The sequence below is a fragment of the Vicugna pacos genome, chromosome 7 (assembly GCF_048564905.1).
Source record: "Vicugna pacos chromosome 7, VicPac4, whole genome shotgun sequence".
Taxonomy (NCBI): domain Eukaryota; kingdom Metazoa; phylum Chordata; class Mammalia; order Artiodactyla; family Camelidae; genus Vicugna; species Vicugna pacos.
Window position 1 is genome coordinate 29,295,774 of NC_132993.1, and position 16,357 is coordinate 29,312,130.

The 16,357-nt window shown below is 38.0% G+C and overlaps 1 protein-coding gene across 16 annotated transcripts in view; it reads right to left on the reverse strand.

Annotated features, from left to right (window-relative positions):
• Positions 1–16,357, reverse strand: part of ST7 (suppression of tumorigenicity 7) — a 230,052-nt gene that overhangs the window by 42,342 nt on the left and 171,353 nt on the right. For all 16 annotated transcript variants that reach the window (XM_072964611.1, XM_072964608.1, XM_072964612.1 and 13 more), the window contains 2 exons: positions 16,009–16,123; positions 41–113 (listed from right to left, as the gene is read on the reverse strand). In XM_072964611.1, coding sequence (XP_072820712.1) covers positions 41–113; positions 16,009–16,123 — 188 coding nt within the window. The remainder of the gene's footprint in view (positions 1–40; positions 114–16,008; positions 16,124–16,357) is intronic.

The window sequence follows — 16,357 nt, forward strand, 5'->3', positions numbered from 1 at the left end:
AGAACGGCGTTCAGTACCACACAGGGTTCTGTCCACTTACTTGTCAGAGACAGCTCTTGCTTTGAGCAAGGCAGCTGTGTAGCATATTGTTGCCGACTTTGGTAAGCTTATATCTGTTAAAGAGAAAAAAGAGTAGGAACTCTTGTAAGTTTGCTGAAACAAAGAGCAATGATTTTTAATACACTAGCATTTTAATCATGTAAGTTTAATAAGGCATAAATTAAGAATATTTTAATGTATACAGTACACTACTGTTCCTTACGTATCAGGGTGGTATGTAAAACCAAGGGTAACTCATATTTTTGTGAATAATGCACACTTAATATCCACCAGACTGACTGTTTAGCATTTTCTATTTTAAAATATGTATTTATCATTTGTTGAGTTTGTTTAAGCAAAGAATAGCTATAAATATATAAATTTAAATACTACATAAATAGCCTTGATAGCAAGAAAGGCAAATAGGACCTCTGTTACTTATAAAATTTCTCAACAGGCATATGAAATACTAAATAAAGTAAAGAAAAAAAATTACCTGGATTTTTTAATGATAAATACATTTATTTTAAAAATAATTCTTTATATCAGATTTCCTTTGCATTAAGTTTCAAGAAATTTATATTCAGCTTTTTAAGAATGTAAAGAGAAATCTTTATATATATTTATAAGAGCACATATATGAAATCTTTAGGAAACTATAAAATTTTTGTTTATTCAAACCCATGATAAAGCCCCTTTCGTGTGAAGCCTAATTTGTTGCCCAGAAAAACAGCTCCTTTCCATTTGTATAGAAAATGTCAGATGGTGGGGTTGGGTGGGTACCAGATTCAGACAGAGCATTTACAAGGAAATAAAAGTACAGAGTACAACTGAGAGTAGATAAACTCAAAGAGAGTGGTCCCTCTGGGGGGAAATTTTGTTTTAAAACTATGATCCTACTCCATACTAGAATTGTGTTTCTTTAACACTCATAGTAATTAATACTATGACACAGAAATACCTTCTTAATTCAGACCAGGTAAAAATATGCCATTCCCGGGTGCTGCAAAATTCACTCTAGGTTAGCAAAACTCTTTACACCCAGAATGCCCTCCAAGTTTCTTGCAGGGCTGTCTTCAACTTAGGAAGAATTACATTACAGTAGGAATGAAGTCCGTAACTAGACAAAAGACAGCAGCAGAAGAGAATAATTTCATAAAAAAAAAAACAATCTCTCATTCAATAACAAGTATTTACCATCAATTCCAGCATGAGGAATTTCTCTTTGAGGGAAATTTCAATGAAACTATTAAAATGCAAATAATCATAGAATAACAATACAGAACTGAAAGGGAAAGAGGTCTTTGTAACCGTGATCTCATAAATTACACTCAAACAAAATTTCAGCACCATATGCATAGTATAAAATGGTGTGCTTATGACTAAGGAAAAAACAAAGAATGTAAGACACTCATGAATTGGTCTTGCTGCTTTTCCAACATACAAACATGCCCAGTATGGGAAATCAATCCAGAAATCATATCTTGTTTTTTAGGGTCCACTCATTGATTGCTATTGGAAGATTAAAAAAAAAAAAAAAACTGCAGAAAATACACAATCTACCTGAAAGTTCAGACCTTTTTTTTTTTTTTTTAAGTTCAGACCTTTCATTTAAAAATTATCCACCCTTCCTGGTGTGATCTGTGTTCCTTCTGTGTCAGCCTAGCACCCTTCTATGACATTAGAACCAATGACTAGTCCTAGAAAGGAGCTGAAACTGAAAACAATGGTCAAAATCATTCGAAGGTAGCAGCACAAGATGGAGCCTCACTTGATAAACTAAAGAAAACCTGACGTTAAGGATTTAGCTCCTTAATGAGAAAGAGCAGGTTGTTTTTAAGGTTACCTAATCAAGCAAAGGATCAGTTGGAAATGTAGAAAAAGACAGAGGTGTTCCAGAAGGATATTAGAGATGCCTAATCAAAGGTGATCTTTAATCCAGAGCCAGCCCCCCTCACCCTCATAGACAGGACATTCACAACTCTGCAACATTACAACTACTGTGATACATTCTCCCCATTTAAAATTTTTTTACACCTACTCCTTCATTATATGTAAAGATGCTGGTATATCTGCGTAATCATTATGCTTAAAACACAAAATAAACAAAAAATAGATTTTAATCAATATCAAATGGGGAAAGGAAGAAATATAATACCCCACTCCCCACCAGTGGCACGCTATTTCCATTTTTTTTAACTCTAGCAAATTGTTTTGCTCTCACTATTAAACAAAAATTAAAAACAGCAAAAATTTCTTGCATAAATTATTTATATATTTTCAATATTTCTTTTAATTCTGTCAAAGCAATACATGTACTTGGTAATGGCAATTTGTCTCTAAGGAGGGATGAATCATTATAGAGAAGCTGATCCTAAACTTCCCTTCAGGTAAAGCATCTTGTTTTCAAATATGGTTTTTGTTTACAACATATTTTTTTAAATGACGCATCTTCAGTAATATAAATCAAAAGCTTTAACATTTTGCCTACCCAGCAATTCAACTTCTGAGACTTTATCCTAAGGGAAAACATTTTGACTGTACATGAAGATTTAGCCTTAAGGGTGTAAAGTAAAACAAGTTTGCAAAAATTATGATTTCACATATTTTTTAAAAAGCAATATACATCCACAGAGATAAAAAGCCTGGAATTATGTATACCAAATGTCAACAATTTTTATTTCTGGGTGATGCAATTATAGGCAATTTTTTTCTACTGTTTATCTGTACTTCCAAAGCTTCCTGTCAAGCACATGTAATAAGTGAATTCTTAAAAGATAACTGATGCTAAATGGAAGAATTCTGTTCTACAGTCTGAAGCAAGTTCATGGGCAAATACATTGGTGGAGCCAGACACACAGTACAGACAGACAAAGGTGGAAAACTTACACAAAGTGCTGCCAGCCCTCAGATCTAGTGGATTTATTTATACACCTTTATGAAAGTTAGTATATTCCTTTTGCAGTGTGTACTTGTTAACCATCTTTTAATTGAATAACTGACTAAATCAGGCATGAACTGCACCATATACACTGTCTTTAGCAGAAAGCTAAATATTATGGGCTGCTTGTCCCATGAGCACTACCTCTTTCATTTAAACAAAAAAAAAAAGGCTGAGGCTTGGTTGTTGTTGCCTATTATACTATGGAAACTTTTTATTTTGAAATAATTATAGGGTCACAGAAAGTTGTGACTATAGTACACAGAGTTCTGTGAAGCTTCCCTCAGATTCCCTCAAATGGTGACAACTCACATAGTTATAGAATAATATCAGAACCCAAGAAGTGAACATTGGTAAAGTACTATTAAGTCAATTACAGATCTGGTTCAGTTTTCACCATTTACGTGCATTCCTATGTGTGTGTGGTTCTAGGCAATTTTACCTTGGACTAGATTCATGTAACCACAACCACCATCAAAATACACAACTGTTTCCAAGGAACTCTCTCATGCTTCCCCTTTATTTGTACCTTCCCCACCCATACCTATCCCCTAGTGACCACTAATCTGTTCTTTACCTCCATAGATTTGTCTGCCTACCATGGGGATTTTATGCTTTTACTACTAGGAAAATGGACAAAATGATAAGGGTAACAGAATGGCTAACAGTAGTGATAAAAATGGTAGAATCAGAGGTTTTGAGCAGGAAATAACAAATCAGCTGCTTTCCAAAGTTGCTTGTAATTTATTCAGAAATTTTAATTTGAGACTTTCAAAATCATTCTAAGTCCAATTTTGTATGAACAAACTCTATACAGTGTCTTTCTGTCTTTCTAAGTGACATATAGCTACCATTACTGCCAGAAATTCCCCTTAAGAATTAGAATCCAAGGAGGAAATAAAAGGAAGTAATGAGACATCACATAATTCTATTACTCATTGCAGAAACAAGGAATACTGAATAAAGATTTCTCACTTAAGCAAAACTGAGCTGCTGGCATTAGTTTAATTTTCCTTCTACATGTTTGCCATCTTGTGTTTCATATGGTTCTTTTATGAAAAGGGAAGAACTTTCTTTAAGTATCTTAGGCATGCAAAATCAAAATGTCATGCAAGCCTTTCCTTAAAATCTGCAGTCTTAAACTTCATACAATTGGAATCATAGCCTGTGTGCGTTTGTGTCTGGCTCCTTTCACTCTACATGATGTTTCAAAGATTCATCCGTGTTTTAGCAGGTGTCAGTACTCCATTCTTTTTATTGCTAGTAGCATTTCATTATGTGGATATACCACAATATGTTTATTCTCTTGTTAATGGCTATTTGGATTGCTTTCTAGATTTGGACAATTATAAAGAAAGCTATTGTGGTCATTCTCATGTATGGTTTTTCTAATATCTACCTATATTTCATACCTATCTATCTATATAATCTTTTCTCTTAGGTATGTTAACTGAAAATGAAATTGCGGAGCCAGAAGGCAGATGTATGTTTAAACTGGTAAAGTGCTCTAAAGTGGCTGTATGAAGTTTGCAAAATGAATATATGGTGATAGAGATCAGAAAAAATGGTTACTTCTGGGTGGTGATCACAGAGGAGTATTCATAAGAGAAAAGTCACCCAGCTCTACTTAAGATTTGTGCATGTTGCTTTATGTAATTTATGCCTCAATAAAAAAGATTAAATAAAAAAAAGACCAAACCTGCAATCTTGTGCGCCCCCCAAAGCTGTCTTCTCTCACTTCAGTCTAACTTCCTTAACGTTTTGCCTGCCTTTTATCACTCTGACCCTCTCCATTCTCTCTTTGCATTCGCATGTAAAAATTACTTCCTGCTTTTGTCCTATGTAACAAAACAGAATCTGATTCTCAAGTTGGCCTTTCAAATATTAAGATGGTTAAAATCTCTCTTCTAAACTTAATTTTTCCCAGAATAAATACTTCTAGCCCCTAAACATATTCTTCAGAACTCCTCACTTATTTTTGTTATGGAGCCATGGGTGGTTTCAAAGTATGAGAATCAGAAATGGAAATAATCTCCAAATCCCTGAAGCCTGACCTTTGGTCTGAGGGGCTATAGCCACTACTCCTCCCTGAATACAGCTCAGATGGCCCTGAGGGTGAGCAGCTGGACTCCCGGGTTGTTCCAGGGAGTGCCTGGTCAACAAAATCCCCCAGATTCTATTCAAACCGATTACAGCCAAAGCCAGGTCTTTTCTCTTTCACTTTAGCCGTGAGAATTTTTGAACCTATAAACAGGGTTTCACATTTAACTCCATTAAATTTTAAATCTTAAAATACAATCTAAACCATTAAATCTAGATGGCTTCAGCACATCATTCCAGCCTACCGGTCGTCGTTCAGACTCAAGCTACCACCCACAGCTTTGCTCCGGACACCTCACAAATACACCTTCCTCCCCATGTGATCATTATCATCATCAAAATTGCTGCTAACATTTATCAAGGGCTTATTAAGTGCCAGGTACTGGTGGTAATCACTTATCATGTTATCTGATCTAATCCTCAGAGCAACCCTAGGAGATAGGACCTACTGCTAGCCCTGTTTTATAGATGGGAAAAGTGAGGCATAGAACAGTTAAGAAATATGCCAACATCACATTCTTAGAACAAATATGAGCTTCCCCCACAGCACATGCTTTTTAACTGTGCTATGTTGTCTACAAGGTCTGATTTAATAACATACTGACCATGGCAATATCAAGGAGAGAATCCAGAAATTGTATTATGGAGAACACCCTAAATTTGCAATGGTAATGATCTATGAGCAACCACTTACTAACGATTATGATAGGAATTATATTGTACCATTTATACCATTAAATTATACTATTTATTACTGGTATAACAGTATTACAATCACATTGCTCCATGTTACCTAAAAACATTAAATAAACATCAAATGTTTTAAATAACATTAAAAATACTATCAAGTGTTTATTTAAATAAAGATATAAATACATCTATGGCATTTCTCTAATTCAGAAATATTAAAAGTAGCCATTTAAATTAATAAGAAACATTTAAATACTATTGTATAGACTAGAAGTATTTTCACATCCACTGTCTCATCTGTTTTTATTCTGCACAACTTCCTCAGAAAATCCACATTGGATCTTCAGTCATCTTTTTCTTTCCTAAGTGTTCATAAGCCACATAGTCATCTCCTCTAGAATTTTGCTGGGATTGACTTATTTGCAGAAATTCTTAAAAAAAAAACAAAATCAGTGTTGAGGGAAAATAGAAAATATGATGAATAGTTGCATATTTTTATCAACTTATTAATACATTGCTTTCTGATCCAAACAGTAGTACTACAAGATAAATTGAAGAACTGGACAACAGCCCACAACTGTGAAGGTATTCCCTCAAAAATGTTTCATTTTATGTATGAAAAACTACAGGCCCAGAGAAGCTAAAAGCGTACATAAGAGCCGTCTAACTAACCAGTGGCAGAACTGGCCTTGCAATACCGTGTCCTGGTCACCATCCCACATGGACAGCGTGGCACTTGCTTCTATCCTCCTTATCCTCATTTTCTTCTACTTCATCGTTTTGCTCGGGAAATAGCTTCACAATTAAAGTCTTGAGACTTCTGCTTCCTCTGAACTTTAGCCACCCTGAACACCTGCTGGCAGGTTGGCAGGTGTCTGCCTCTCTTGTATATACTTATTTAGCTATTTGTCGTCCTGATATTTTCATTAACTTTAATCACTTGTGTTTAATTTTTACTTTTTTCCCATTAGGAATAACTGTAATCTCATCTTTTCAAATCTCTCATCCTTCTTGAACCATTTCCACTTAAAAAACCTCTCTGTGTCTCCTACGTCAAATAGTGTCAGCACACAGTAAATTATTGCATCTCCATTAATGGGTGTATATTTATCTTTCCTCTGAATTAAAAAGGGGTGTGACTTTTTGGTGTTGTTATTTTCTTGTTTGTTTGTAGGTTTAGGGACTATGTCTGTGCCTGATGGTCCCTTCTTTTACTGTTATAAGCTATAACATGCTCTCCTCTAATGTTCTTCCTTTTTGGTAAGAATTAAACCCAGGGCATAATTGCTCTCAGGCTTCGTCCACTTTAGTAGTAATTAAAGTGTCAGCAAGGCAAGAATTTGCCAGAAGCTTTACTTCTAACAATGAGAATTGTAGACTGACACGTGCAGGTGTCACATCACAAGCTCCAAATTCACAACTTCTGAAGACCAGTGGACTGTCCACCTGTTCCCCACATTCCACTCTTTTTCTCCTTGTGTCATTGTTACGACTCAGCAGAAGCAGACAGGTGTTGATGGGCTACGTGAACCCTGGCAGGCGCTCAATCACATCCTAGTTACACTCCCTGAAAGACAGTTTATCTAAGAATCACGCTGTCTATCTAGGCCTTGACTTTCTGTAGTTACGAGATCACCGGAGAGCAAACAAAATTAAGTGGTTATAGTTCAAAATAGAAAGTTTTTAATCACTCGGGAAATAAAAAAGGTTTCTGCCCTGGGATTCCCATTTGCTGTTTAAAGAAGAAAAACCAAACTCTAACAACTCTTTTATACTTGATGGTTGGAAATGTAGCAATGGCTAGCAAATGTCTCCCTGGAGGACAGAACTCTGCTTCTTTGCAGTGTCTGAAATCACTCCCTGTCCTGTCCAGCAGCACCTACTCCTTCACGGCTTAATGCCTTCATCTCTCAATCACCTCAAGTCAAAGAAGAGCAGAGGGTGAACCCAGTGTGCCATCCTCTTCACTCTAGAGCAGAATGAAGCCCTTCCTCTGCTGAAATTACCTCCAGGTCTCCCCATGGTCTTTAGAATAAAATCCAAACTAGACCCAAAGCTCTTTGAGGTCTGGCCCCTACCTAGCTCACCCAGTGCATCCCCCTACCTGTCGCTGCAGCCCTCCTCCATCTCTCTGCTCTGGGGGATACATAGAGTTCTCCACACAAGCCATGTTCATCCTACCCCTGAACCTTTCGATACGTTCTCTTTGCCTCTAGCACCTTCACTGTCTGGCTCAGCTCAGATCCCACCTCCACTGGGATGCCTTCCCTCATTACCCCAGGTGAGGTGTCCCTTTCATCTTGGGTTAAACTCTGTTGCAGTCTTTACACTCGACAGCAATTTTCTGTTCTCTTATTTCCCTCTCCTACTTACATGGTGTGCTTTAGGAGTAAAAGCTATGTTTCTTCATCACTTTGTACCCACAAGACAAAACAATGTTTGAAACATAGTTGGTGGTCAGTGTTTGCTGAATAAAATCCTAAGTTAACATACTAACATCTCAAATCACTTGATATTAGCTCCCTTTGACATGCAACCATTTACTTCTAATTCAGCCTTTGGGAGCCAAAAGTGATCAGTGTTGATGAGTGTTTTAAGAGGGAGTCAGAAAATTGTTATTTCTCAGCATGTATAATTCATTTATGCTTGCTTATGGCATTCCAGCAGAACACATGACATTGGATAGACGCTTTGAATCTAGATGTCTATTTGAAACAGCAGTGGAATGGAAATGTGTGGCAGGAAGAAAGCAAGAGTAAAAGCTGAGACAAGGCTGAAGAAAAGTAGAATTTTTGTCCAGAAATAAGGAAGGTAAACCACACCTCTTCTGGTTCCCAGGACCCTTTATGAGAATCATGCTGCTGAGAGAAAAGGTCACCTCAGGGAGGATGACTCTTAAGTTTTCAAAAATCATAAAGGGCTCAAAAGAGCAACCTTGAAATTCAATGAAATAACCTTGGGACAGAGTCATGTAATTTCGAGTAAAACTGTCAATTTGATGTGTCTCAGAAAACCTATGGGGCAAAAAACTTTAGATAGTTTTTCAGTGATAATCTTTTTGCCTGATTTCCCTTTGTTCATCTACAATAATAACAATCAAGACATAATTTTAAAAGGATCATTACTGTTTCTATACAAGAGATTGGCCGATTGAGGGTCAATTTCAGACCTGTAATCCTAAAACAATGTTTTCAAGGATAGCAGCCTGCAGATAATTCCCAAAGCACCTCTCAGGTAAGGACACTATGCATAGTACATCTCCATCTAATAAGTCATGCATTCACCACAGATGCTCTGAACATCTCTCCCAGTACATAAGTGTCCAAAAAGAGGACACAGGGCTTGCTCTCAAAGAATTTCTTTCTGTGTACTCCCCACAACATGTTTCAAACTGTTCACTGAGCACATTAATCCCACCTTGATTCACTATGGGATGCTTTTTTTTTTTTAACATCTTTCTCCATTAGACTGAAAGATTCTTGGAGACAGAATAGATCATATTCATCTCTGAATCTGGAAGCACCTAAAAGTTAGTATCTTCAGCATAAGGGCTTGCTAGACCCTTGCTGAATTAATTTGAAAAAGATTAATCTAATTACTCTCTGTAACCATTTAAGATTACAGAGTATCAAGTGTCACTTTCCTTAGTCAGGCAACCAATGGATATACTTGAAGCTTGGAGCCATGAGCTGACCAACCAACCAAACAACAGTGAAAAACGAACTATTGAAAATGCAATTCATTTCTCCTTCCTGTTCCTGTGCATATCTTATTACTGTACCATCATGTGACACTGTTCTCATTGTGGCTGTCTTCAATAAAATTTCTCAGTTTACTCCTATTTGTGATATGATGCAAAGAAAACCACAGAAATGTAGAATTCTGTCCTTAGTTTTTTTGGTTCTAGTGTGAAGCCTTTTTGACTCACCTTCAAAAGGCCAATCTATGGTCCCCTTTCAACCAAAGGGACAAACTTCACTGAAGACATAAAAAGGACTGATAACACCAGAACATCAAAAAGATGTGCCACCTGGGAGTTCAATAAGTCAACTGAGATAGACTACGTGAGCTTAGTAATTTGGATCAGGGGGAGGGGGCAGACAACACAGAAACATTTATCCTATGCTACAAAGCCAAACACCAGATGTTATTTGCAACTTTTGGATTGGATTACCAGAAGGCTCTTCTGTGGCTGGTGCCCTGGAGCCAAATATGGCAGTTTATGTGATAGTAATGGCCAGCTAGGGAGGGATGTGACCTTGGTAAATTATGGCCACTGGGCAGTAAGGATTACCAAAGCCAATATAGATTTAGCGTGTTTGTTCATGTGCCAGCTCTGTGAACTACAGATATATGCATTCATAAAATGTCTTCCATCATCAGAGACAAGGAAGTTTTACGCATAGTCTTTACTGAAATAACATCTATGCACAGAATTCCTGCTAAATGCATGTAGAGTATGACAGCCAATCATTCTGTAACCTCAAAGGCCTGGTCCTCTTGACTGCTCTACCTCTTGGTTTCCAAGTCAGCAGGGAACCCAGTGCAAAGCTATACAGGGCCATCATGTCTCAGTGACTTGTGCTTACCAACCTGAAGCCAGAGCCCATGTGCTATCAGTGCTGATAATTATTTTCTTCTTTGAAGCAGCAATGCGATTATTTGCCCTTCTTTTACACAAGGATTCTCTTCAACATTTGCCTGGTATCCTTGATCTTTTCCAGAAGAGCCAGGCCAGCGAAGGGAGCTGGACTAGGTTTAGAGTCCGTCACTAGGGACTGAAGGTACTTCAAAACTTCTTTCTCAAATACAGCCTAATTCTGTAGTAGCTGTGTCTCAGAAGCTGCTTGTGGGCCTCAAAACTCACATCTGCACCTATACTTGACTGAAAAGCACCATTCTGGAGGTCTGGGCAGCCTGACACTAACAGCCTGAATACAGACTTTATTCACTGGTTCTCCTGACAACTCAAATCCCTCTTATTTTTACCTATTCTACAAACACAAATGGAAAACAGCCTAACCAAAAGACAGGGTATCCAGTGACCATTTCAGAGGAGCTAAGATGATAGTTGAGTAACTTGTACTAGTTATATGGCCTTGGGCAATGAACAAAGTGTACAAAATTCTTACTTATAACTACATGCTGCCTCTGCAAAACAATGATCAGCAAAAAGCTTATTCTCTCAACAGTCTCAACTAGAGTGATTCCTTCGTGCTTTCTTTAGAATTTCTGTTTTCAATCTACTGGGATAAAAGTCTTTCCCTCAATGTTACAAACATGTCCTGTTCTTGAAAGTATACCCTCTGCATATTACCAGATGGTAGATAATGATGCTGGTTTAGGACGGGCTTGATGGCACCAGCAAAAATGGTCTTGATATAGTTTTTGCACTTACATAACATTCGTGACTACAAAAAAGACTAGCCATCCCTCACAGGGAAGTTTCTGCCCCCAAATCTAGGGCAATCACTAAATAACCTAATGAAGTAAATATCCAAAAGAGCTTGGATTTGTATTTCCATTAGTGCAAACTGCCCCAAGGCTGAAACAGTTTGTCTTTTGATCAGGAGCAAAATCTTTGACTTTTTTTTATTCTTCAGCTTTCCAAATGTTTAAGAATTGTTTATAGATTAAAACTAAGCATTTCCATTCTTACCAAATATCTATACATATGTCCTATCAGATCCATAATTAATTATAATAATGGGCCATAACACCTTTTTAGCAGAAGACGGGCACAAGGCTGGGCACTTATGTTCTCATTTTAAGTGACATTTATATATGGTTTTCCGTTTGAACGAAATGGATTGAGAACAGTGGTGAAATTCAGGAGTGGTCACCTTGGCTCTTTATAATAATTACTGAATTCTTACCGTGTGCCCCACACTGTTCTAAACACATCCCATGTATTAACTGCTTTAATCCTCACAACAAATTCCCAAATGTGTGACCTTGGGCAAGTTACTGAGGCTTTCTAAGCCACAATTCCATTTCCAAAGACAGAAATGGAAGTCTGAAGTTCACTCAGCCAGTGGAAGGCAGAGCTGGAGTCTGACCTCAGCAAGGTGGCACCAGAGCTAGTCTTCGCCACCCTCACCATGACTGCCTTTGGCATCCCCAGGGATCACTAACTAGAGACAGAACTAGACACTCCCAAAGGAAACTCTCACAAAGGTAGCACTCACACTGGTATTCACTTGCTGTATGAGATTCTTCTAAAATTGAAATGTGCAAATGATAATGAATAAGAAATGCATGAATTCTTTTCCACATTACCACCCTAATCACTGAGACACAGGCTTTCAAACTAGGTGGCCTATAAACTTCTTTGAAAAGCAATCCAAAGCTTGTAATAGCTTTCTCAATGGCTTCTAAAAGAAGGTTCTGATGACCTAATGATCTTAAAAACATTTCTGTCTTTATAGCTAATGTATGACTGAAAAAGAGAAGATAAATCTCAAATTAAATGAACACCATATATCAAATTCCCTTTATGACTAAAGAAATCAGGCATTGATTGAAGATGGAAAGCCCTATTTTGAAGACAGTTTCAGAAAGATAAGCAAACATAGGTATACCCGGTTTTTAAGGAATGATTACAAAAGAATCTTATAAGACAATTTGGCATCACTGAAATTCTGCATCACGGCTCCAGCTCGCCTAACTCATGCCTTTGTAAGCAGAGGGAGAGAGGGAAAGTCACTTGAGCAAGGCTTACGTTTATGAAAAACACATGGGCTTTTAGAGCCAGCTAGACCTGAATTTGCATCTCAGTTCTGCAGTTTCCATGGAATGTGGTCTTCAAAGTTACTTAAATTCACAAGCCTCAGTTTCTGCATCTACTAAAATGGAATAACTACATCCTTGCAAGGACAGTGTAAGTAAGTGTTACAGGTAATGTGTATAAAGTGCGGGCACATGGTAGGTTCTTAACAAATTGTAGCAAATGATAACAACAACAAGAACAGCATTAATAAAAACAATTAAAAATACTTCCAACAGCAGAGACAGAGGAAGTGTGATGGCTAAGAGCATGGGCCTGGGGTCAGACCGCCTCCGTTGTTATGCTGACTTTCCTTTCCACATAGAATTCCCATTCTCATTGAATCAAGACTGTTCTCAGCTAATCTCTTTTCTCTCACAACGTAACATCTCCACGGCTTTACTTTGACATCCTGGGCTCTTCATTTGAGCAAGTTACTTAACGTCTCTCTGTACCAGTTACTACAGCTATAAGATGGGGCTAATAGTGTCCACCTCACATGCTTGTGCTGAAAATAAATGAGCTCATCCACGTAGAGCTAAGAACCTGGTCTGACCCTGACGCATTACAAGAACTCAATGCTAGCTGCCGCCGCTGTTGACTTTTTAGTTATTGTGTGAAGGACCTTCCAAAACTAGGACCAATCCCCTGGGTAAAAACTGCCTACCTAGAATGTTGGTTAACATATTAAAAATTAGAAGATCATGAAAACTCCTGAGGATAGCAAGACAGCATTTCAGACTAATGGCTGAAATTATATAAGCTCAGAAGTTATCTCAAGGGAAAAATCAAAATCAGACTGCAGTTTACAAGGAGGTGTGACCAATTAACTGGTAATCCTACTAAGAATCCAGGGTTTCCAAAGCCATCACTGTAAAAGGACTTTGTGACTGTCACTTTCAGAAGTCAAAGCAAAAAAAAAAAAAAAAGGATGAGGCAAAGGGAATACATGTTATCTTCTTCCTTTCCTCAGAACATGTTGTGTCTTTTCCCACGTGCTTTGCCATATTTCTAAATCCTTTTTGCAAAGGTCAGAAAAGCAGCACTAATCCCACTGTGTCACTTCCCAACACACTACTTAAAAAATTCATCCACCTAGCAAACGTAATAAAGAAGGATTGCTGTACCCATAAACCATCCAAGAAACAGCTACCCAACCAGAGCATTCCAATTTGCAAAGATAACATATAATTCTGCTGCTCTGGGTGTGGCTCTATGGAGAGGGATGGAGAGGCTGGGATTCAAAGTGCTGTCTCCAGAATCTCATGGATTAGAGTAACGACATCTGAACCAGGGTGAAGAACAGGGCGCCCCAATTGCTGTCTGTAGTCCAAGCCCTCAAAGCACCCACTTCCTTGCATAGGGCCAGAAAATGGGACAAGAACAGGGTCGAAGTCCTTTCAGTCTCCAGGAAAAGCAGCAAGGATGAACTTGAAAAAGCCCACTTTTTGGTCCTGGGTGAGGAATAAGTCATGTTTTTAATAGTCTTGTGTGGTTGCAATTCACTCCTCAAGAACAGTAACTTCACCAGCCACTTCATTATATTTCTACTGTAAATGACACAGGCCTAAGCCAAGTCTGCACCAAAACAGAATTCAGCTGGGGTTAGGTCATCTGCAGTCTATTGACAACTGCTGAATTCAAAACCCCTAACGAGGCATCTCAGCAACAGTATGTGTGTCCTGCCACTAATGAGGCTCTTTTTCCATGAATAATGAATAAGAACATCATCTCTGTTGCCAGGTACAAACATAAACAAAGCTTAACACAAGGGCCTTGGTATGGTGAGTTTGTCCATTTGCAACAAAGGAATTTTGCAAAGTGAGAGCCAAGTTTTAGTGGAGGGTGGGACAGGCTGTTGTAACAAATAATGTGAACATATGTTATCAGAATCTAATAAATCAGCTTTTGGTTGTTGTGGAACAGAGGCTGTGCAACGGGATAGAGAGAGACGACAGAAAGCTCCAAATGAGTTCATTTCTTTATTTTACAATCAGTCTTGTAACGCAAAGCTGATGATTTCTGTAATGAACTGAGATCTTCATGAAAGGAGCCTTAGGAGATTTGAAATCCCAAAGGCTCTGTTGGTTAAATCTTAAGCCTTGATGTATCAGGTTGAGTGCAGGTCAGCACTGGGGATGAGAACACAGGGGCCTTGCTATGACACTGACGGCTATGGGGTGGCATCTGGAAAAGCACGTGGCCACCTGAACCCATGTGCTGGGTTCCTTCAGTACCAGAAGGCCCTTCAAGGATGAGCATTTTGCCTCTAAGGTAGTCTCCTGGCTTAGACTCCCAAGGTCAGCCCAACAGTGAGATTCCAGCATATAAACAGAGAACAAAAGTGAGCTGACATGAAGGCCAAACAGTCTTTATTCTGTTTACTATAAAATACATCACAAATACTTTTCTCTTTCTAAAATCACATCCATACTAGGTAGCATGTATCTTGTTACATAGGGTGCTCATGTTTGCACAGGCCAAGTGATGCCATCGCTGGATGAAGGCTTTCAGTTTCCATCAGTTTGAGAAAGAATTAACAACAAAACAAAATGAAAACAGTCTCACCATGCCTCAATTCCTCCAACTGTAGAGGGTAACAACTCAAACCTATTTCAGAGATTCCTTATGAAGAACTGTATGTGAAAAATAAGACTCAAATACTAGAGTTTGCTCTGTATAAATTCCTGGAAATTTTGACCTGAATAATTCCTTAAATGCACTGAAGACGCTTACTTAAGAAAGAATATTTTCTAAAGTAATAAATGATCATGTGATATGAGTAATCACTCCCTAACATCCATTTTATAAGCAAATATATTTATTTTAGGGGAAGAGTTGATGAAATACGGCAGAAGAGTATGAAATTCTGCAGAGATTCCAGTAGCTAGGTCATGGTAGGTAATTATGCAGAAAATTTTTCCATAATTAATCAAATAGTGAATTCACAGGCAATGGCAATATGAGCAGAAGAGTTTTCAAATATCTAGGAGGTGTCTGCTGGTTCTTCTGGTTTATTAAGAACAAGCAGAGTGGAATAAGCTTTACTTATTTACCAGTGGGTAACTAACTAGAATGGCAAAGGGGCTGCAAAGCCTCTTGTGTGAAGAAACGGGGGTTATTCTGCTAACGAGGAGAAGACCTGGGATGAAGGGGACACGGTTTTATCTTAAGGTACTGAGCCGTCACGAGGTTTGCAGCAGGAGCTACCAGCTGTTCTGTACTGCTTCAGAGGATCACCATGACCAACAGACAGTGGTCACAGTCAAGCGACGTGGGGTCAGAGCAGGAGCTTGAACAGTCAGAGCTGTCTCAACAGGGTCTGTGCTGCCTGCAGAGGTTCTGAGTGATTCCTGACCACAGAAATCAGGTGGAAATGCTGTGCTCTTTGAAAAGATATTTCTGACCTAATCACTGAAATACATCAGGGAGAGAGGAACACTCAAGTGGGTGAAAATACCCAAGGACTTACCGTCATACTTTGCTAAGACTGCCTGAACATCAGCATATGCTTGCAGTTCCAGGAGGGCTTCTAAAAGGTTTTCATGGATGTTGAACATGCTCAGGAGGGGGAATTCCTTCATTAACTAGGAAAGAAGAAGCCAAGGAATAATTAATATATATTTTTTTATTTTTTAAGTATAATGAATACTAAACTGTAATATATTTATTTATTATAAAAGTATAATATAATTTTAAAAGTATAATTAATACTGAATTACAAGCATTCACATCAATTATTATGCTGTAAAGCATTAAATGCTTAAATTTTTTCCTGCTACTTTGGAAAAATGGTAACTTTTAATTTGTGAGAAACTAAG